The sequence below is a fragment of the Harpia harpyja genome, chromosome 15, assembly GCF_026419915.1.
Source record: "Harpia harpyja isolate bHarHar1 chromosome 15, bHarHar1 primary haplotype, whole genome shotgun sequence".
NCBI lineage: Eukaryota > Metazoa > Chordata > Aves > Accipitriformes > Accipitridae > Harpia > Harpia harpyja.
The window spans coordinates 29535472-29555280 of NC_068954.1; the positions used below are offsets into that span (position 1 = coordinate 29535472).

The 19809-nt window shown below is 69.5% G+C and overlaps 3 protein-coding genes across 4 annotated transcripts; all 3 read right to left on the reverse strand.

The window, feature by feature from the left end:
• Positions 1-1733: 1733 nt before the first annotated feature.
• On the reverse strand, positions 1734-3546 carry ATG101 (autophagy related 101). 2 transcript variants are annotated; one of them, XM_052810283.1, is made up of 3 exons: positions 3527-3546; positions 2805-3096; positions 1734-2668 (listed from the first exon to the last, which is right to left on the reverse strand). In XM_052810283.1, exons 1-3 carry the CDS (start codon positions 3541-3543, stop codon positions 2264-2266), a joined length of 714 nt encoding a protein of 237 aa, XP_052666243.1. In that variant the 5' UTR covers positions 3544-3546; the 3' UTR covers positions 1734-2263. The 2 variants fall into 2 exon arrangements, with proteins under 2 accessions (XP_052666243.1, XP_052666244.1); XM_052810284.1 differs by having other exon boundaries at positions 3475-3546.
• Positions 3547-5579: 2033 nt separating this feature from the next.
• On the reverse strand, positions 5580-10957 carry NR4A1 (nuclear receptor subfamily 4 group A member 1). The gene is given in 15 exon segments (XM_052810094.1): positions 5580-6075; positions 6077-6183; positions 6186-6239; positions 6341-6519; positions 6599-6801; positions 6875-7003; positions 7005-7027; positions 7143-7272; positions 7515-7662; positions 7664-7803; positions 7806-7901; positions 7903-8100; positions 8102-8233; positions 8236-8330; positions 10747-10957. Coding segments are annotated over 14 exon segments (1725 nt in total). The 5' UTR covers positions 8329-8330; positions 10747-10957; the 3' UTR covers positions 5580-5982.
• A 4273-nt stretch (positions 10958-15230) lies between these two features.
• Positions 15231-19494, reverse strand: TAMALIN (trafficking regulator and scaffold protein tamalin). The gene is given in 9 exon segments (XM_052810222.1): positions 15231-15816; positions 15818-16026; positions 16113-16179; positions 16283-16349; positions 16423-16516; positions 16597-16699; positions 17080-17134; positions 17580-17629; positions 19320-19494. Coding segments are annotated over 9 exon segments (1002 nt in total). The 5' UTR covers positions 19458-19494; the 3' UTR covers positions 15231-15597.
• Positions 19495-19809: the final 315 nt, after the last annotated feature.

The following is a 19809-nucleotide window of genomic DNA, read 5'->3' on the forward strand; positions in this document are numbered from 1 at the left end:
GCTGCTGCCTGCTTGGAGGGGTGGGGGGGGTCTGGGGGAGGCACAGAGGCGACCCAGGCATCTGGGGAGCCCCCCATGCTGGGGGTCCTGTCTCCCTGGGTGGGGGGGACATGCATGTACAGGGACCAGACCCTTAAGCAAGTTTTGCGGCAGTGTTATTAAAGCTGCAGGATTAAGGGGGGGGGGAACCTGCTGGTCTGGGGGGGGGGCAGTTCACCCCACTGCTGGCAGCTGTGGGAGACTGGGAGCGGCTTAGGGGCTGGAGGGAGCTGCAGTAGAGGGTGGAGGGGCAGGATGCGGCCCCAGGAGCAAAGGAAAAGGAGGATGGAGGGGCAGGATGAGGCCTGAACATCGCTAGGGCAGAGCAAAGGGGGCATGGAAAGGCAGGATGGAGCCACAGGACCCCCTGCTAGCAGGTGGTCTGGGGCAGGATGCGGCCATTGCGAGGTCTAAAGGGCTGGGAGGAGCGGGACGCGGTCATTGCGTCCCTAGGAGAAGGGCAGAAAGGGTTTGGGGAAGGCAGGATGCAGCCCTGGCATCTCTGCTGTCGGGGTATAAGGGGCTGGGAGGGGCAGGATGTGGCCCCAGACCCCCCCCAGCAGCCGTGCAGCCATGGCACAGCGGGGCAGGAGGCTGCCACCCCCCCCCCCATGGCAGGGCAGGTGCCCGGTCTCCCTCCCTGAGCCACGAGCAGCGCCTGCCCCACCAGCCCAGGGATTAGCCCTGAAACAGAGAATAAAAGTTTCCCCTAATCCTCTCGGGGGGGATTACCAGCGCTGCCGCGCCCATGGCCAGATCCAGACCTGGCCCAGGACCGGCTCCCCCAGCAGCTCCGCTGGCCCCGTTGCCTTTTAATCCATCTGTACAAGCCGGGGACGCTGTGGTCCCCAGCGCCGTCCCGCTCCGTCCCCAAGTGCCATCGAAGATGCTGTGGGCAAAGATGCTGCTGTTCATCCATCTGTCTATCCGTCCATCCATCCATCCATCCGCTGGGCTCGGGCTGGTCCCTACGCGCCCTCGGCAGCTCCCTCAGCCTCATGGGATGGTCGCCGTTCCCCCTGCGCCGGGGCTGCCACCAGGCTCTCCGCCTGCAGCAGCAGGTTGCAGCCGAGGAAGAAGATGGCGAAGGTGACGGTGAGGCAGAGCACCAGGACGACGGCAATTTGGGCGGCCTCGGCCACCCGCGTGTCCCCCCAGGCGCTGGCCTGCGCCAGCGTGGCGTTCATCTCCTCCTCCTCTTCCTCCCAGGAGCAGAGTGCTGGCGAGCAGGGCAGTGGCAGCAGAGCGGTGACGGACAGGGAGGGTTTAAGTGATGTCAGGGACAGTCTTAGCTGCCCGCGCAGCCCCCCTCGCTTGGTTGAGAAGCTGGTGCCCAGTAGATGCCCCACCCCGGGGGAGGGAAGTAGCTTTGCCCCCCCCCTTGGTGTAGTGGAGGAGTGCAGAGTCCTGCACAGAAGGGGGTTCGCCCCATCCCCTCCCCTGGATGTGCTTGGGGGGGCAGCTGGGGCTGCCCCACTCGGGGTACTGCTCCCAGGGTGTAGGCAGCACTGACCCAGCCCAGGGGTGTCAGCCCCCCCCATCCCACTACCCATCCCTGCCTCTCCCCACTGCAGCCGGTGAGCCCCACCGCACGGGGACACAGTGGGGTCCCCCAGCTCAGCCTTGGCACCCATTTCCCTCCCATCCCATGGACGCTGGCCCCATCAACAACCAGGACGTGACCAGACTCCATGTGAAAGGAGAAATACTTTATTTTTGCCCCAGAGGAAGCAGTGAGCTCGTCTCCGGGCCCCGCAGGGAAGTGGCTCAGTCCCAGGGACAGGGGTGCCACGAGGGGTGACATGCGGTGACGAGGCCAGCACTGGCTGTGCCGAGCAAATTAAGTTAGAGACCAGCCGCAGGCGGGGCTGGATGAGGTTCGGATGTCATCCCCTCCCCATGCTGATCCGCAGCACCGCTTTCTGCTGGGGCCACGAGCCCAGCGCCGAGCCGCTGCCGCACGCGCCAACCAGCACCTCCCGCCCCGGGGACTCACCACCCCTGGGAGCTGCCGAGCCGGTTCTCCAGGATGGGCAAGCGCCCCGCAGTGCAAACCAAACCAGCAGCATCCCCCAATTAAGGGCTGGGCTGAGTCCAGCTCCTTGCAGAGGCTTTTTGGAGGTGGAGAGGAGGGATCCAAGCAGAGATGCTGTCCCAAAGAGCCAGGGGCTGCGCCGGAGAGGTGCCACCATGCAGGGTGAACCTGCCTCAGTGGCACCCAGTCCTACAGAGCCAGCGTGTCCTTGATGAGCCGGCGCATGGTGGTAGTGACCGAGGTGCCCAGGGAGTCCGTGATCTGGTAGGAGATCTTGTACAGGTAAGGCTGCACGTCCTTCAGGCTGGTGTCGAAGACGTTGTCCACCTCCGACTGGGTGGGCATCTTAGGCAGGTACTCGTGGCGGTTCATCACCTCTACGATGTTGATGATCTTCTCACAGAGTTTCTCACCCACCTTCTCCCGGCAGATCTGCCGCTCCTGCTCGTTAGCCAGGTTCACCACATTCACCTTGATGGTCCACAGCTCCCAGGGGATGCACTCATCCGAGAAGGGCCAGCGCGACTTCTTCTTCTGGTAGAACTCCAGGGAGATCTGCCCCATCCCGTCGCTGCCCGAGTTGCGCAACGCGTCCTGCCGAGAGAGCATGTGGCCCTGCTCAGGGGGGGCCAGGGACTGACTTTTCCTTCCCAGGAAAGGACATGGCACAGCCTACAGGATTTTAAACTACCGCTTTCGTCCCTGATGGGTCCCCGTGGGGCTCCCTTACCTTGAACTCCCCGACGGCCTTGCGGAGGGCCCGGTCCAGCTCCTCGGAGGAGACGCGGACGTAGGCGAAGTCGATGAAGTCACAGTCCACATCCTGGGTGCCCACGGTGCCGATGGAGTAGGTGCCCTCCTTCTTGTAGTGGAACTTGCCGGTGCTGCGGTGCAGCAGGACGGTGTGGAGCACCGCCAGCATGGCCTCCTCCACCTGCCTACCCTCCACCGACACCTCCAGCACCTCCGCACGGCAATTCATGGCAGGGGTGGCTCCGGGGGGGGGGGTGCGACAGCAGGTCCTGTGAGAGAAAAAAGGGTGTTGGCAGGGGGGGGTGAGTTGTGTCCCCGCTTGGGCAACAGCCCCTCTACCCACCCACGTTTACTCACCCCCTGGGAATCCTGGTGTCCCAGTGTGTGCCCTCCCCACCTCTCAGGGACCCAGGCGTCACGGTCCGGGGCCCCCCCCACCTCTCAGGGGCCCAGGGGTCCCGGTCCGGGCCCCTCAAATACCCCAGAGGGCCCCAGACGTCGCCCTCCCCCACCGACTCTCCCCCCTCGCAGAGCTCCAGACCCCCCTCACCCTCGAGGGACCCCGGCTCCCCTCGGCCCCCAGCTGCCCTCACCCTCTCCCGGGGCCCCGTCCCCCCTCACCCCCGAGGGTCCCGGCCCCCCCTCACCCTCTCCCGGGGCCGCGGCCCCCTCAGCGCCGCCGGCCGGGCCCGCACTCACCGCCCGGCACCGACCATCTGACGGCGGGGAGGAGGGAAGTGGGGCAGCCCATCTAGGTAAGGGGGGGGTCGGCACCCACCATTTACCGAAACGGCGGCGCCTCCCGCTGCAGCAGCCGTGTTTCCTCAATCTACACCTCGTTTCATTAACGCTGCGCCCAGCGATGCCGTTTTAGGCCGCGGTGAGGCCCCGGGAATGGGATCGCCAGGTCTCGTTCCGCGGCTTGCCCCCCCCTCCCCCCCTCCGCATCGCTACCCGCTTGGTTCGTTCCGGGAAGGGACGCCACAGAGCTGGGCATAGGGCAGTGCAGAGCGGCTCACTTCCTCGGGGCGCTCCCGAGCGCACAGCGCCCCCCCTGGGCCGGAGGCTCCCCGGCGGTACTGCAGAGGGGCTGGGGGTCCGGTGACCCCCGGTGACCCCGGTGACCCCCCCGCAGGGCCATGACCCAGGACGGGGGGACAACAAGGGACAACAAGGGACAAGGAGAGAACACGGGGGTGTACATGGGGAGAGGGGACACAGGGGCCACGGGAGCCCCAGGGACATGGGGGACACCGATATGGGGACACGGGGAAAGGAGGGACACGAGGACGTGGGACAACAGGGGACACGGGGACACGGGGGACACATGGACACAAGGGACAGGGGACACGGGGCACAGGGACACCGGGGATACTGGAGAAAGGGACGTGGGGGACAGAGGGATGGATGGACATGGGGGGACACGGGGGACACAGGGCCATGGGGATTTGGGACACCAGCCCCCATGTCACGCCAGCGTCCCCCGTCCGGTCTCGGCATCAGGCCGCCCACGCGGCCGTGGGGACACGTGTCCTGGTGTAAATAGCAGGGAGGGCGGTGGCCGTGGCATGTCACCTGGCAGAAGACCGGGCACACGTCGTGACACATGTGTCTGTGCCGTGCAGCCCCCGGGGCAAACCGGCATGGCTGGAGCCGGCCGCGGGGCTATTTTTACCTGGCCCTGCTGGCACCATTGGCCCCGTCCCTCCTGCCGCAGTCCCTGCCAAGGGGATGGGGACAAGGACGGGGCTGAGGACAAGGTGGGCAGAAGCCAGCCCTGTGCCGTGGGGAAGGGGACAGGGACCCACCGCCCCGCCGTGACCCCGCCGTGCCGACGGCTGCCCTCCCTGGTGGCTTCGCGGTGTGGGTCGGCACCGTGACGGACTTTGGGACGGGCAGCTGCTGAGCCGTCGCACGGCCCAGCGCGGCACGGCCATTCCTGCCCCACGGCATGGCGCAGCCGCTCCTGCCACGCGGTACGGCACGGTTGCTCCTGCCCCACAGCCGGAGCAGAGCCGTGCCGGTAGACCACCCTGTGCCCCCTGCCCGTCCCTACCGCGCGAGGCTTTCCTGGCCCCCCCCGCATCCCACAAACCGACCCCCCCCGGCCGCAGCCTCGCCATGCGTCAGCGCTCTCCCCATGGCGGGGGCGGGCGGCGAGGGGGGGGGACACACGACAGAGGGGCCCTTGTTGCGCGCCGCCACGGGGCCCCCCCGGCCCAGCACCTCAATGTGGCCCTTGTTCGGCACCGGCCCTTGGTGTCCCCATTAACATTTGCTTCCGGGGGCCAGGCTGTCCCCAGTAAGAGGAAGGGGACAAGCTGGGGGGACCGTGCCAGCTCGGCATGTCCCCCCCCCACGCACCGGGACCCGTGCCCTGTCCCCAGCCCCATGAGACCCCCCCGCCTGGGACAGGGACCCCAAACCCCATCACCGCCCCCACCCCCCCAGCGCTGGGGCTGGCCCTGCCAATGGCCACATCCCTGGGGACACAGGGAGGGGGGACCCGGTCACGCTTCCCGGTTATTTTGGGGAGGATAAATCAGGCGGGCAACAGGTGTGGGGCCACTGCAGCCGCCGCCGCGGGGGTGAGTGACGGTTCAAGGGCAGCGGCGTGGGCAACGTGCAGCTCCGGCACCCCAGCTGTCCCCAGCCCCAGCCCTCTGTCACCCCCCCCTTCCAAATCACCGTATATTAAATACAGATGATATTACCGGGGGAGACGCACGAGAGAAACAGCCCTGTCACTGGCTCTCAATGTACGTACAAGTTTATATACAGAAAATGGCCAAAAGAGGAGAAAAAAAAAAAAAAAAAAAGAAAAAAATATAAAGGGGAGGGGGATGAGGCTGGGGGGGCCGGAGCCCCTTCCTCACCCCCGCGCTCCCCACTCTGTACAGGATCCGGGCCGCTCGCTATTTACAATGGGGGCTTTTTTACAGTGGAGAAGGGGAGCACCGCACCAGCGATGTCCCCCCCCGGGGGGTTAAGGCATCGGCGGTGCTGTGCGTCTGCGCCTGGCGCCGTGAAGGCACATGGGGGGACCTGGGTGTCCCTAAGAGGACCCAGGCATCCGAGGGGGGACCCAAATGTCCCCAAGGGGGGAGGGGGGGGGGGCAGGTCAGGGGCTGGTGGCAGCCCCCCCACCCGGGGGCTCAGAAGGGCAGTGTGTCCATGAAGATCTTGTCGACGATGGGCGGTGGTGGCACCAGGTCCTCCAGTTTCAGGTAGAAGATGCGCTGGAGGCCCCTGGGTGCAGAGGCTGCGCAGCTCGGGCAGTTTGCCCAGCAGCTTGGAGAGGCAGCCGGGGCGGCCCGGCTCGGCCCCGGCCGCCGCCACGTGGTCCTTCAGGCAGCCACGATGCGGTTCTGCAACTCCTCCACTCGCTTCGGCTCCTTCAGCCCGTGGCGGTCTGGGAAACACACGCACACACGCGGAGGCGTGAGGCCAGGGTGATGGCCGCAGGGTGGGGAAGGGGACAGAGGCAGGGAAGGAGCGGGCAGAGGGTCTCACCTGTGATGATGACGAGGGCGGCGAGGCAGGAGAAGGAGGGGACATCGACGTTCATGCGGTGCAGGCTCTGGGAGAACTCGAGGATGGCGTCGATCCACTCGCCGAAGCCCCGCACGCACTGCAGGCGGTGCAGCACCACTCCGTTGCAGAAGATGAGTTTCCCTTCCTCCGGCTTGGAGCTGCGGGTACAACCACACGTCACCCCCAAACCGCACAGCCCCGGGCTCCCCGCTGCACCGCACCGTGCCGGGGTCTTACCGATACGCCAGGCGCAGGATGAAGAGCTCGAGGAAGGCTGACTCCAGCAGCAGGTCCTGGTCCTCCTTGGGCAGCTCGGCGAAGCCCTGGATCTTCTCAGCCCACTTGCGGATGACATCCATGGAGCCGGTGAGCAGGTCGTAAAACTGCTGCACGTCCACCGAGTCCTCCTTCTCGAACTGGCACGGCACCGATTCCTGGAACTGCCATGGGAACGGGGTCAGGATCCGGCCTCGGCACAGCCCCGGGGAGGGCGCAGGATGGTACCGGTCCTACCTTGGAGTAGTCGAGCTTGGTGGCACTGGGGATGGAGTCGATGTGCGCCCGCACCAGGGAGGTGATGAGGCTGACGGGGGACGCATCTGGCGGCTGCTTGGGCTTGGAGGGCAGCCGGCCCCGCCGCCCCCTTCAGGCTGTCGGTCCGGACCACTGCGGTGAGGGACGTGCAATGAGCGTGTGTGTCCTCAGCGCAGCCAGGTGGGCTGCAGAGTGGGGCCTCCCCACTCCTGCTGGGACCCCCCACCCCAGGATGGGACCCCGGTACCTTCTTTGACCATGCCGACGGCCAGGCACTTCTGGAAGCGGCAGAACTGGCAGCGGTTCCTCCGCCGCTTATCCACGGGGCAGTCCTTGTTGGCCAGGCAGATGTACTTGGCGTTCTTCTGCACCGTGCGCTGCGGACGGGGAAGGAGCGGCCCAAGCTCAGCCTGGGGCACCAAGCCGCCGAACAAAAGCCCTTCTGTCCTCCCCCGTCTCCCGCTCCAACCCGGCATCCGGCTCCGCGTCCGTGGGGAGGGCTCCCGGGGCTGCGCTCCCTGCCCTGCTCCACCCCAGGGTGACCCTCAGCATCCTCCCGCTGCTGCAAAGCACTGTGGGAACATCCCGACAGTGGACTGGGGGGGGGGTGGTCCCTTACCTTGAAGAAGCCCTTGCAGCCCTCGCAGGTGCGCACGCCGTAGTGCTGGCAGGAGGCGTTGTCCCCGCAGACGGCGCAGCGACCCTCGCCCGCCCCGGGGCTGCGGGCCTTGGTGGGGGCCAGCGCCGGCCCCTCCAGCAGCGGCGAGGGCGGGGGCCAGGGGCAGCCCGGCAAAGCCCCCGGGGGAACCCTGGGCCAGGGCAAAGGCGTCCGTGTCCAGCAGCCGTGGGTCCAGGCGGGGCGAGGGGCCTGGTTGCCCCTTCAGGGTCCCGGGGGACCCGCCAGGGCTGGGTGCCGGGGGGGCCCGAAGGTGAAGAAGGGGGGCTGCGACCCACCGCCCTTGGCCGGCTCAGCCCAGGGCCGCCCGCCATCGTAGTTCGGTGGGGGGCGAGTACGCCCCAAATGAGCCCTCCCAGCCCGGAGCTTGGGGCGGCTGGAAGCCCGGCGTGGCGGGCGAGGGGACGGAGCAGGGGCTGCCATAACAGTCCGAGCCGCTGGAGGAGAGGGTCTCGTCTGGCTGCCCGCCAAAGGCACCGGGGGGGTAGCAGCCGTACACCTGGAAGTCCTCCAGCTTGAAGGCAGCGGGCGGCGGTGGGCTGGCTGCCGGCCGGCAGCTGGTAGAGGAAGGCGTCGAACTCGCCGGCGTAGCCCTCCATGAAGGTGCTGAAGCTGGGCAGGGCAGGGGCGGCCGCCAGGTCTGCTCCGGCCACCTCCATGGGGGAAACGGCCACCGTCGGGGCTCAGCAAACTCTGTCGGGCAGCGTTCGCAGGGGCCGGCGCCCGCCGTGCCGTACTGCGCCTGGATGCAGGGCATCTCTGTGGGGAGAGCGGGGCGTCAGCGGGGACCCCCACCGTCGTCCCTGCCCCCCCGTGGCCCCCTCCATCCCAGGCAGAGGATGGAGACGGGGTCAGAACCGCGGGGGCTTCCCCAGGATCCCCCTCGTGCTGGAGCCAGACCCTCCGAGCCCCTGGCTGCCCGGTGGCGGCCACCGCCGTCCCCGGGAAAAGGTCACACCGCAGCCAATGGGCGCAAAGGACATTGCCCAAAACGCTGGCTTAGCAAAGCCACCGAAAGGGAAGGAGGGAGGAATGCAGCCGGTGGATTCCCGAGCCCCGGGGCTGGCTGGGGGAAAGCCGAAGCCTGGGCTGAACCAGGGCTCAAGGGTCTGACTCCCCCCACCACCCGTTTCGGAGCCCTTTGGAAAAGCAAAACGCAGCCAGACCCGCCGGCTGCAGCGGGGAGAGGAGCCCACCCTGCAGCCCCTCGGCACTGTGGCACAGATCTGGCCCCACGTAAGACGTAACAGGAGTCCTGGGTCCAGCTGAAAGCCAAGCCAGAAGTGACCCTGATGGCAAGACGATAATGTAATTCATCTCGCAGACCTTTAAAGGTCACACCGCCCCTGGCCCCCATCTGCCGAAGCCCCTGCATGGCACTGCTGCCAGCTCACCTGCCGGCCCCCGGCTTCCCCCCAGCCAAGTCTGGGCAGCTTTTGCTGGTGCCCAGAAAGCCGATACCCATCTGGGGAGCCGGGTTTAAAAATACCCAGCGTGGGTCCAGCCCTGGCACCCACAGAGTGGCACCAGCCCCCAGCCCACTCCCGGTGCCCCAGTGGGGTTTGTGTCCATCTGCCGGGGACCAGGGCTGTGCCGGGCTCAGACGGTGGGTTCAGAGGGGATGGTGACCCCCTCCAGCTGCCCCCTGTCCCCACACGCAACCAGGGGACACGAGGCCATGCTGGGGACATGGCAGCGGGGAACAGCGGCTCTGCCGGCGGCAGCTTTCCTTGCCTGCATGCAAATCCCGGCTGCAAATTGCCGGCCGGGCTATGCAAAGCCTCGACCCTTCCTGCGGTCCCGGCGTGGGGTTGCCTGGAAGCAGCAGGCAGCACCCAGCGCGGTCACCGCTTCCTTATTCACCTGCTTTTGCCCTCACCCGCTCGCTGGTGGCATTTGGGGTCCCCCCTGCCACCAACCCCCCAGGGGACAGGGCACAAATTCCCGCAGCGGCCTCAGCGCTGCCCACGGCCCGGGCAGTAATTACAGATTCCTCGTTTGGGAGTACAGGCAGCTGCCCGTGTCCGGGCCCGGAGGCCAATGCCCGCGTGGGCTGGTGGAAGCCCCTGGCACCGGGCCCTGAGCGGGCAAGAGCAGCCGGCAGTGCCGGGGGCGGGTAACGCTGCCCACCTCCCTGCTGGCACCTGCTGCCTCGCCTTGCCAAAATGCGGCCCGCTGCAGGCCTGCCTGGGCAGCGGGTGGGCTTGCCTGCGCTGCGCTGCCTGCAAGGCAATGTCCCCCGCTGCTGCCCGCACCACAATGTCCCCGCTGCTGCCTACACAGTCCTGCCTACACCGTGCTGCCCGCTCCGGCTCCATGACCGCTCTTGCTCGGGGGTCCCAGGGTGATGGCCGGTTTGGGGGTGGCTTTGCCCCCCGCAGTCCCCGGGCTCTCCCTGGCTGCAGTCGGATCCCGTGGGGGGGAGTCCCGGGACCGGGGACCAGCCCGGCTCCGGCCCCGTAGCCCAGTACGGCTGGGGACAGCCCCAAGAAACGGCTCCTGGTCCCGTACAGCTCCTCCCGGAGCCCCGGCGTCGGGTTTTCCCCGGGACCCCCAGGACCGGGACCCCTCGCTCTGCCAGCCCGCTCTCCCCGGTGCTACCGGGTACCCCCGAGTGCCAGCACTGCCCGGCGCACACCGCCCGGTCCCTTTCACCGGGACCCCTGGCTCCCTCCGATGCCACCGGGACGCCCGACTCCATGCACTTTGCAAGACGCCCACCGGCCTGAGCCCCCGGTGCTACGGGGACACCCGACCCGGTTCCCTCCGCTGCCGCCGGGACGCCCCGACCCGGCTCCCCTCCCCGGTGCCGCCGGGACGCCCCGACCCGGCTTCCCCGCCGGTGCCGCCGGGACGCCCCGATCCCGCTCCCCCTCCCCGGTGCCGCCGGGACGCCGCGAACCCCATGCACTATGCAGAACGTCCGCCGCGACTCGCCTCCGGTACCACCGGTTCTCCCCGGTGCCACCGGGGACTCCCGACCATGCTCCCCCACGGTGCCACCCGTGACACCCTACCCCATATCCTTTGCAGGACGCCCACCGCTCTGAGCCCCCCGGTCCCACCGAGACACCCAACCCCTTGCACCTCCCGGTGCGCGCACCCCACTAATCCCCGGTACCCCCGGGACATCCCGCGTCCCGGTGCCCCCCCCCACCCCGCCAGCCTCCCGTACCCGGGGTACCGGCGCGGCGGTGCTCCGGTTCCCGCTCCGGTTCCCGCTGCTGCCGCCGACGCCGCTGCGCGGGCTCCGCCGGGGCTCCGGCCCCGCCACTACTTTCTCTTAAGCGCTCGGTGACGCGCGGGGCGGCGCGCGGGCCCGTGACGCACGCGGGCGCCGTAGAAGGCGCGGGGGGGGGCGGTTCCGGCGGGGGGCGCGGCCGTGACGCACGCGGGGTTCCATTGACGCAACCGCGGCGCCCGCGCTAAAAATACCCCCTCGGCCCTGGCTAAAAATAGCGCGGGCGCCCCCCCGCACCTCCCCCCCCCCCTCTTTCTCCCCTCCCCGGGGCTCCCGGGGCCGCCGGTGGGGGAGAGGGGGGGGGGACACGGGACGGGACACACGGGGGAGGGAGGCCCCGGTGTTGGCACCGGGACGGGCGGAGGCGACAGCAGGACCCGGGGCCCTCCCGGGGTCGGTATATCCCCGGTGTCCCCCGTTCTCGGTGCCCCTTCGGTGCCGGTATCCCCGGGGTCGGTACCCCCCGGTGCTGGCATCCCCCGGGGCCTCCATCCCCGGGACCCCCTTGGCGCCGGTATCTCTGGTGCCGGTATCTCCGGTGCCCCCATCCCCAGGACCCCCTTGGCGCCGGTATCTCCGGTGCTCCCACCCCCGGCACCCCCGTGGTGCCGGTATCCTCCGGTGCTCCCAGCCCCGGCACCCCCGTGGTGCCGGTATCCCCGGTGCCCCCATCCCCGGGACCCCCCTTGGCGCCGGTATCTCCGGTGCCCCCATCCCCCGGGACACCCTTGGCGCCGCTATCTCTGGTGCCGGTATCTCCGGTGCCTCCATCCCCGGGACCCCCTTGGCGCCGGTATCTCTGGTGCCGGTATCTCCGGTGCCGGTATCCCCGGGACCCCCTTGGTGCCGGTATCCCCGGTGCCTCCATCCTCGGGGACCCCCTTGGGGCCGGTATCCCCGGTGCCCCCACCCCCGGGAACCCCTTGGCGCCGGTATCTGCGGTGCCCCCATCCCCGGGACCCCCTTGGTGCCGGTATCTCCGGTGCCGGTATCTCCGGTGCCCCCATCCCCGGCACCCCCTTGGCGCCGGTATCTGCGGTGCCCCCACCCCCGGGACCCCCTTGGCGCCGGTATCCCCGGTGCCTCCATCCCCGGGATCTCCTTGGTGCCGGTATCTCCGGTGCCCCCATCCCCGGGACACCCTTGGTGCCGGTATCTCTGGTGCCGGTATCTCCGGTGCCCCCATCCCCGGGACCACCTTGGGGCCGGTATCCCCGGTGCCTCCATCCCCGGGATCTCCTTGGTGCCGGTATCTCCGGTGCCCCCATCCGCCGGGATCTCCTTGGTGCCGGTATCCCCTGTGCCCCCACCCCCGGGACCCCCTTGGTGCCGGTATCTCCGGTGCCCCCATCCCCAGGACCCCCTTGGTGCCGGTATCTCCGGTGCCCCCCATCCCCGGTACCGGTATCTCCGGTGCCCTCCCAAGTGCTGGCATCCCCGGAGCCGCCCATCCCCGGTGCTCTCCCGTATCCCCGGTGCCGGTACCCCCCGGTCTCCTCCCCGGGTGCAGGGGACACGCGGGGTCCCACCGGGGGGGTGGGGGGGGGCTGCCACCCTCCCCCGGCGGGACCCCCGCGTGTCCCCCCCCCGCGCCCGGTCCCGGCGGGGAGACCCTGGCCGGGGCGATGGAAAGAACGGCGGCTGCTGGCGGGGCGCCCAGCGCCGGGAACACCGCCCGCGGGCTGGAAAGATGAGCTCAGCCCGTGCGGGGCCGGGCCGGGCCGGCGGGAGGGCGAGGGATGGGTGGGGAAGGGTCCCGGTACTCTCCGGTACCCCCCCGTACCCCCTCCCGGTACCCCCCGCTGGTACCCCCGTCCCCGGCACCCCTCCGGGTACCAACACCGGTACCCCCCCGGTACCCCCTCCCCCCGGCACCCTCCGGTACCACTGCGGTACCCCCCCGGTACCCCCCTCCCGGTACTCTCCGGTACCACCCCGGTACCCCCCGCCCGTACCCGCCTTCCAGGGGCGAACCGGGGGTCTTAGGGGACCCGGCCCGCCGTGCCCGGTCGTCCCCCCCGAGCTGCCATCCCCGTTAGTGCCACCAAGCAATGCCAGCCTTCGGCAATGTCCCCCCCGTTAGTGCCCCCCCCCCTCCCCCCGCCCCCGCGAGGGGCGGCGAGGGGGGAAGCCCGACACCGGAGGGGGACCGGGGGGCTGCGGCACCGGGAGTCCGGGGGGGGTGGGGGTACGGGGGGTACCGGGCCGGAACCGGGCGCCGTCACCCGCCTCCTCCCGCCGCCCGTTACCTCGCCCCGGTCCCGGCTGCCGCCGCCGCGAGGCCCCCCGCTCGCCGGCCGTCCCAGGCGGGGGCCCCGTGACGTCACACCTGGCCGCTGACGTCCCCGGGATCCCCGCGGCATCACCGGGGCCGCCTCCACGGGGGATCCCCCGGGCTCGACCGGGACCTACGGGGGTCCCTGCACACCGCGAGAGGTGCTGGTCGGTACCGGGGGCTCAGCCTGGGGCAAACCGGGGGGGGGGGGGGGTTACAGCTGGTGTTAGCCCGGGGGTACGGCCAGGAGCCCCGGGGGAAGGGTCAGGCTGGGGGTCCCGGAGCCAATGGGGGTCCCAAAGCCATTGGGGTCACAGAGAGTGGCTGGTGACAGCCCCCTTGCACCCCCTCGCTCGGTGGCCGAGCCGGTGACGGTGCTGCCGGCGGCAGAAGGGTGACACCGGCAGCCCCCGCACCCGGGATTAGCTGTACCCCGGGAGAGGCCGCGGGGCCCAGGCCGGCTCCGGGGGAGGAAACCGAAGCCCGGTCACCGCTGCAAGGCCACGGGGGGTGTGCGGGGGGAGTCCCGGTCACACCGGCCCTGGTGTGCCGGATCCACCCCGACACCCCCGGTGAGGACATGGGGACATGGTGGCCACCAGCCAGCCCTTCCCGTTGCCCCCAGGACCCGTGTGGTTGGGGCTGGGTGGGTGTCAGGGGACTGCAGGGTGCCCACGGGCTGGGTGGGCGTCAGGGGATTGCAGGGTCCCCACGGGCTGGGTGGGCGTCAGGGGATTGCAGGGTGCCCACGGGCCAGGCGGTGATTGCAGGGTGCCCACGGGCCGGTGCTGGCTCCCTGCCCTGGACCTATATTTGTCGGTAATGACAGGCTGCTCCCGGGCGTTCCCGGGCCGTACCCCGCAGCCCCGGCCCCACTGGCACTGCCCAGCTCAGCCGGTGCCATGCGTGACCCCGGTGTCCAGCCGGTGCCTGCCCAGCCCCGGGCACACGCAGCTTCAGCTCGGGGCTAAAAAAAGCTCCGTGTGGGGTGGCAGCTGCCGCGGTGGGGGGGGGTCCCGTGACAGGGATGGGGTGCCCCGATCCTGGCAGCGTGCGGGCGGGTGCTGTGAGCCGGGGCTGTGAGCGTGGCCCCGTGAGCCAGACCATAAATGTCCAAGCACGGAGCCGTCCTGGAACGGGGACAAGGCAGGAGAGCGGTGGGGAACTGGCCGGGGCCCCACGCACACGCGCAGGCACGCAGCACACACGTGTGCACATGCAGCATGCACACACATGCAGCTCTGTAGCGCACACACGTGCAACACGCGTGTGCGCACGCAGCCCTGCAGCACACACGCCCAGCACACGTACACCCACGGCCCCATGATTCTCATCCCCAAAATCTCCGACAGACCCCCCTGGGGTCTGGGGTGGGGGGGGGCTGAGCCATGGCCAGACACCCTGGGCCCTGGCTGTGGGGTGCAGGAGCTCAGAGGTGGGGGTCCCCAGAACTCCCCAAACACGCAACGGCCCGGCCAGGGACAGTCACAAGCCAGTGGGGAAACTGAGGCACGGAGCCTGCGGCAGAGGGCTGGGGGGTCTCGGTGCTCGCATAGAGCGTTCGTACAAGGGAATCCCCGTGCAAGGGAATCCCCGTGCAAGCCTACCCCTGTGCACCCGTGGGTGCTTGCCGCAGCAGCTGGGGGGGGGGCTCTGTCGTCCCCCCCCAAGGCCTTTGGATGCTGCTTCAGTGGGACTGAGGGCCAACGGGGCAGGGAGTGGGGTGGGGGGGGACCCCAGTGCCCATCCTCCTCCCCGTGGGCACCCCGGCCGCCGGCAGCCGGAAGGTCTCGGGTGGGACCCGCTTCCCGACGGCTGCTGGAGGAAGCTGGGCAGGAAAAGCCTGGCTGGGGCCCCGGAGCACCGGGACATGGCCCACGGCACCGGGGGCTGCGGTGGGTGGGGGGGACACGGGTGTCCCCAGGAGCCCACGCGAGGTCCGAGGTGACGTCGGTCACCCCAAGGCCTTCCTGCCTGGGGTCCAGCCGGCAGGCGGGAGGGCAAAGGGGGAAGCACGGGGGCCGAGGGGGGCTGCAGCCCGGTGGTCTCCCCCAGGGGACATGGACCCCCCCCCCCCCAGCCAGCCTGTCACCATCCCCACGGGATCTGTCCCCCCCCCCCCCCAGTCACAGCCACACGCCGCTGCAAAAAGTCTCTGTATTGGTGAGCGCCGAGCGTGCCGGCGCGGTACAAAAGCCCCCGGGGTGGCGGCGAGGCAGGACCCCTGTGGCCCCCCGAGCTGGGGGGCACGCAGGGCCCCCCACCATGCCCCCCGGTAAGGAGGGCACCGATTCCTGAGATGAGCGGTGGCTTCGTGAGCTGCCTCGGGGAGGGTCCCCGCGTGTCCGTCCCTCAGTGCCGTGACCCCCACGGCCTGGGGGGGGCCAAGCCGGGACCCCCGGGGCTGACCCCGAGTTCCTTCCAGCGGCCCCCGGGGAGGGGGGCACGCAGCCCCTTGTAATAAATAAATAAATAGGCCTGGGGGGGGGGGGGGCAGCGGTGCCCCCCAGCTAGAGGTGGCTCTCCTCTTCCTCCAACGCCCGGTTCAGTCCCGGGATGAACTTGAGCAGCCGCCGGCGAAAGCTGCTGTGCCGGCCCTTGCGGGGGGCAGCCGCCCCCTCCCCGGGGTCCCCAGCCCGGGCCCACAGCCGCCCCGCGACCCCCGGTCCCCCCCCACACTTGAGGCTGGCGCTACGGGCCAGGGTCGGCCGGGGGCGTGGGGGGGGGGGGCGCAGGACCCCCGCTGTCCCCGTCCTTGTCTCCATCCTTGTCCCCATCCAGCGAGTCGGCGGAGGCGAAGAGGCAGGTTTGGTAGAGGGAATCATCGCTGCCGCAGGCGCTGGCTTGGGGGGAGCCGCCGGGGAGCCCCCCCTCACCCTGAAGGCACCAGCGGATCGACTCCAGCGTGTCGTAGATGCTGGGGTCCTTGGCCACCACGCCTAATGGGGGACATGGGGTTGGGGGGTTAGGGGGGGCTGGGGGGTGCCCCACAGCCAACACCCCCCCCCCACCGGCCCCCACTCACCCCGCACCAGCCGCTGCTCCTGCACCATCAGCGAGCGGTATTCCCCCCACTTCTCGTAAAGTGTTTGCTGCAGGGAAGCGGAGGGGGATGAGGACCCCATGGGGGGTCCCCAGCTCCCCAGTGACCCCCCCCAGCTCCACACTGACCCCCCTTATCTCTCTCCCCCTCACCTTCAGGTACTGCAGCCGGGCTTCCAGTTCAGCCCTCCGGATGGATGTCCCGTAGAGTGTGTCAAGGCTGGGGAGCAGCAGTTGTCAGTGCGGGGGGCTGGGGGCCACCCCACGACCCCCCCCCCCCACTTCAAGCTCACCGGAGCATGTTGCCTGAACTCTTGATGATCTCCACGATCTCACGGTGCCGGATGCCCTCCACGTTGAGCCCGTTCACCCCTGTGATCGTGTCCCCTAGAGTCGGGGGGGGACGGGCTCAGGGATGCCGGTCCCCACTGCCGGGGTCCCCCCGGCCCCCCCGGGGATGCGCTCACCGGCCTTGAGTCCTGCCGCCTCGGCCGGGCTCCCGCCGTGCACCCGGCACACGAAGGTGAACATCTCCACGCTTTTCCTGTCCTGGTGGTGCAGCCCGTAGGTCTGAAACGGGGGGGCTGGTGAGGGGCACAGGGACCCCCCCAACCCCGGGGTGTCCCCTGAACCCCCCACAGAACAGCCACGAGGCAGCAATTACGGCATTTAATTGCTGCCAGGCAATGCGGGGCAGCATCCCGGTCCTGGGGGGGGGGTGTTTCACCCCTGATGGCTGCACCCTAAGCAGGGGCCCCCCTGGCCGCCCCCGCCGTCATGGCCAGGGGAAGCTTCAGTAACCAGGCAGCTCCGTCACCGCTAAAAATAAACCCTGGCTCAGAGACAATTTAAAAATACCCTCGATGCAAAGCAAGGTGCGGGCTGGAATGGTGGGGAGCGCGGCGCGGCATGGCATGGCACGGCATGGCACAGCTCGGCATGGCACCCACCTGGATTTCAAAGCCAAAGGTCTCTTCTGCCTTCTTCTCCAGTGTCACCACCCTCCTGGGGGACATGGGGATCAGGGACGAGGCAGAGGCCCTGGCACCCCCCAAACCGATTCGCCCGCCGAGCCCTTGGCACTTCTCTAATGGAACACTGCTTCGGGGTTTGGGTTTTCTCTGTGCTGGGCAGGATCCCAAGGACAGGACCCCCCTTCCCACAATGGGACCCCCCCCAGGTTGGCCTTGAGCCCTGCAGCCTGTCCCATGGGTGCTGGGCAGGGTCCCCGTGGGGTCTGGGGGTGTCAGGGCCCCCGAGGGAGCTGTGACCCCATCGCTGCTCTCACCTGCCCCAGGTTTCCCCATAAAATCACCCCCATTTCCAGGCCCCGTGGGGTGTCCAGAGCAGAGTAGTGTCCCAGGGCCAAGCCCTGACCCACTGGGACACAGACCCCAGCCCCACTCCTGCGTGTCCCCCCCATCAGCAGGGCCCAGACCCCTGTCCCTACCTGTGCTCCTCCGGGGACTGGCTTGGGGACGCCCACCTGAACCCCGCGCCCTGCGGCAGAGGGAGAGCCATCAGCGGGGGACACCGTCCTGGGGCACGTCCCCCCACCACCCCATCCAGGGACAGCCGAAATGGGGTGTCCCATCAGGACAGCACCAAACCCCTGGGGAGCACCGTGCCAAGCCGGCACCGAATCAGCACCCGGGTGCACCCACCGCCCTGCGGCCCCCCCCCCCCCCCGCCGGCTGGGCATAACGAGGCTTTTATCGGTGCTCAAAGCCACCCTCACATCTGCTCCACGCTCACCCCATGCTTTGACGTCAGTCTGTGCCGCACCCCACCCCACGCCACGCTCCGGGGGGGGCCCCGGGCACAGAGGGGCCCTGTTGTGGTCACAAAGTCGTGTTTTTTCATGCAAAATTCCCCCCCTCCCCGGCCCAGACAATGTCTCTGTTGTGGAGGGCACGGAGGCGTGGGCGGGTGGAGGGACCGGCTGGGCACTGCAGGACCCTCGCCGCAGGGCAGGAGGTGACAGGGCTGTCCCCAAATGCCCCTCCGTGGCCGCTGGGTTCCGGCAGCCCCGGCACGGTGCGGCTGGCGTCACCGTGAGGTCTGCCTCGAAAGTGGCATGTGGCCCGTCTTGGTGGTGGCTGGGTGCCACCAGCTCCCTCTGCTCTCTGCCACGCGGGTGTCACCAACCCGGTGGCTGGCCATCCTGAACGCATCCGTAGGCATTTAAGTGCAAACCCACCAGAATTGGGTGCGTTCGCCATAGGGAAAGTTGCCGCCCGTCACGTCGGGCCCCCACGTCACCCCAGTGACAGGGAGGTGACGCGGGACACCCCAGCCCCCCTCGGGGACATCTCCGGTGGTGGCCTTGGCCGGTGAGCGGGAGCCAGGCTGCCGCACGTGACCCGGCCTGCGCCAGCACGGCTGCGAGAGCCACTTCTGCTCCGGATGTCAGCTCCGCTCTCGCTTCCCCCCGACGCTCAGGAAGCGCCGCGGGGCCGGGGGGAGCGTCGGGGCGGTGACAGCCCCGGCACTGCCGGAGAGGGGCTTTCCCAGGGGTGCAGTGGCAAATGGTCCTGCGTCCCACCAAGCCAGGCCCTGGGGGTACCTTGTGCCCCGTTCCCGTGCCCTCCCTGCGGGCCAGAGGCCGGGGACCACGGGGACATGCCTGTCGCGGTGACATGGCCACGTACACCGGGGTGGGGGCCTGTCCCTGCGCCCTGAAGGTTGCAGGGCAGGACGTGAGGAGGAACTGAGACAGCATGTGGGGCTTGGGGGGGAAGTTGGGGTGGGGGCGCAGGGAAGATACTGGGGCAGGACATGGGGAGGAACTGGGACAGGACGTGACGCTTAGGGGGACAACACTGGAGCGGGATGGGGACACTGGGAAGATGCTGGGGCAGGATGGGACCGGGGTGGGGAGATGCTGGGGCAGGACAAGAGGCTGGGGGGGGTCACCGGGGCAGGACCTGGACACCAGGGCAGGATGGAGACACGGGGAGGGACACGGGGACGACACCGGGGCAGGACAAGAGCCCAGGAGAAGACGCCGAGGCAGCCCTACAGGGTGCAGGCACCAGTGGCCGCACAGGACAGGGACACCCCGCACCCCCGGTCCCCTCCACTCCTCCCCAGCCCATTGCCGGTCCCAACCGGCCCCGGTGCACCAAACGGGGCACACCAGTAAATCTCCCCCCACCCCCCCCGCGCCCGGGGCTGCCGGCAGCCCTACCTTTCGCACCCGGGGCAGGGTACCACCGGCGACAGCCAATGCCCGGTAGACCTCGGCGGGACCGGGACGCTCCGGGGCTGCCGCCGCCGCCGCATCCTCCTCCTTCGGCCGGAGCCGCCGCAGCCGCCGCAGGGTCATGGCCGGGCCGCGCCGCTCTGCGCGCCGCTATATCTGCCCTCGGGGGAGGCGGGGCCAGCGCTGGGCACGCCCCTCCGTTTGGGAGAACACACCCCTTTCTATGCATAACCGCGCCCCGTTATGCTCTAAACTCCGCCTCCGTTACGGTAAGCCCCGCCCCGCATCGCCCCAGTCTTGGGTAGGGACGCCCGTGGGGTCCAGCGTGGGGAGCTGGGGATGACGATGCTGTGGGGCAGTGGGGACCATGGGGAGGCCGGGGGGTTGGGGGTGCAGGGTGGGGTGCTGCGGGGGTCGCACCACGGGGCACCAAGGAGGGGCCGCAGTGGCCCAGGGATCATTTCGGGGACGATAA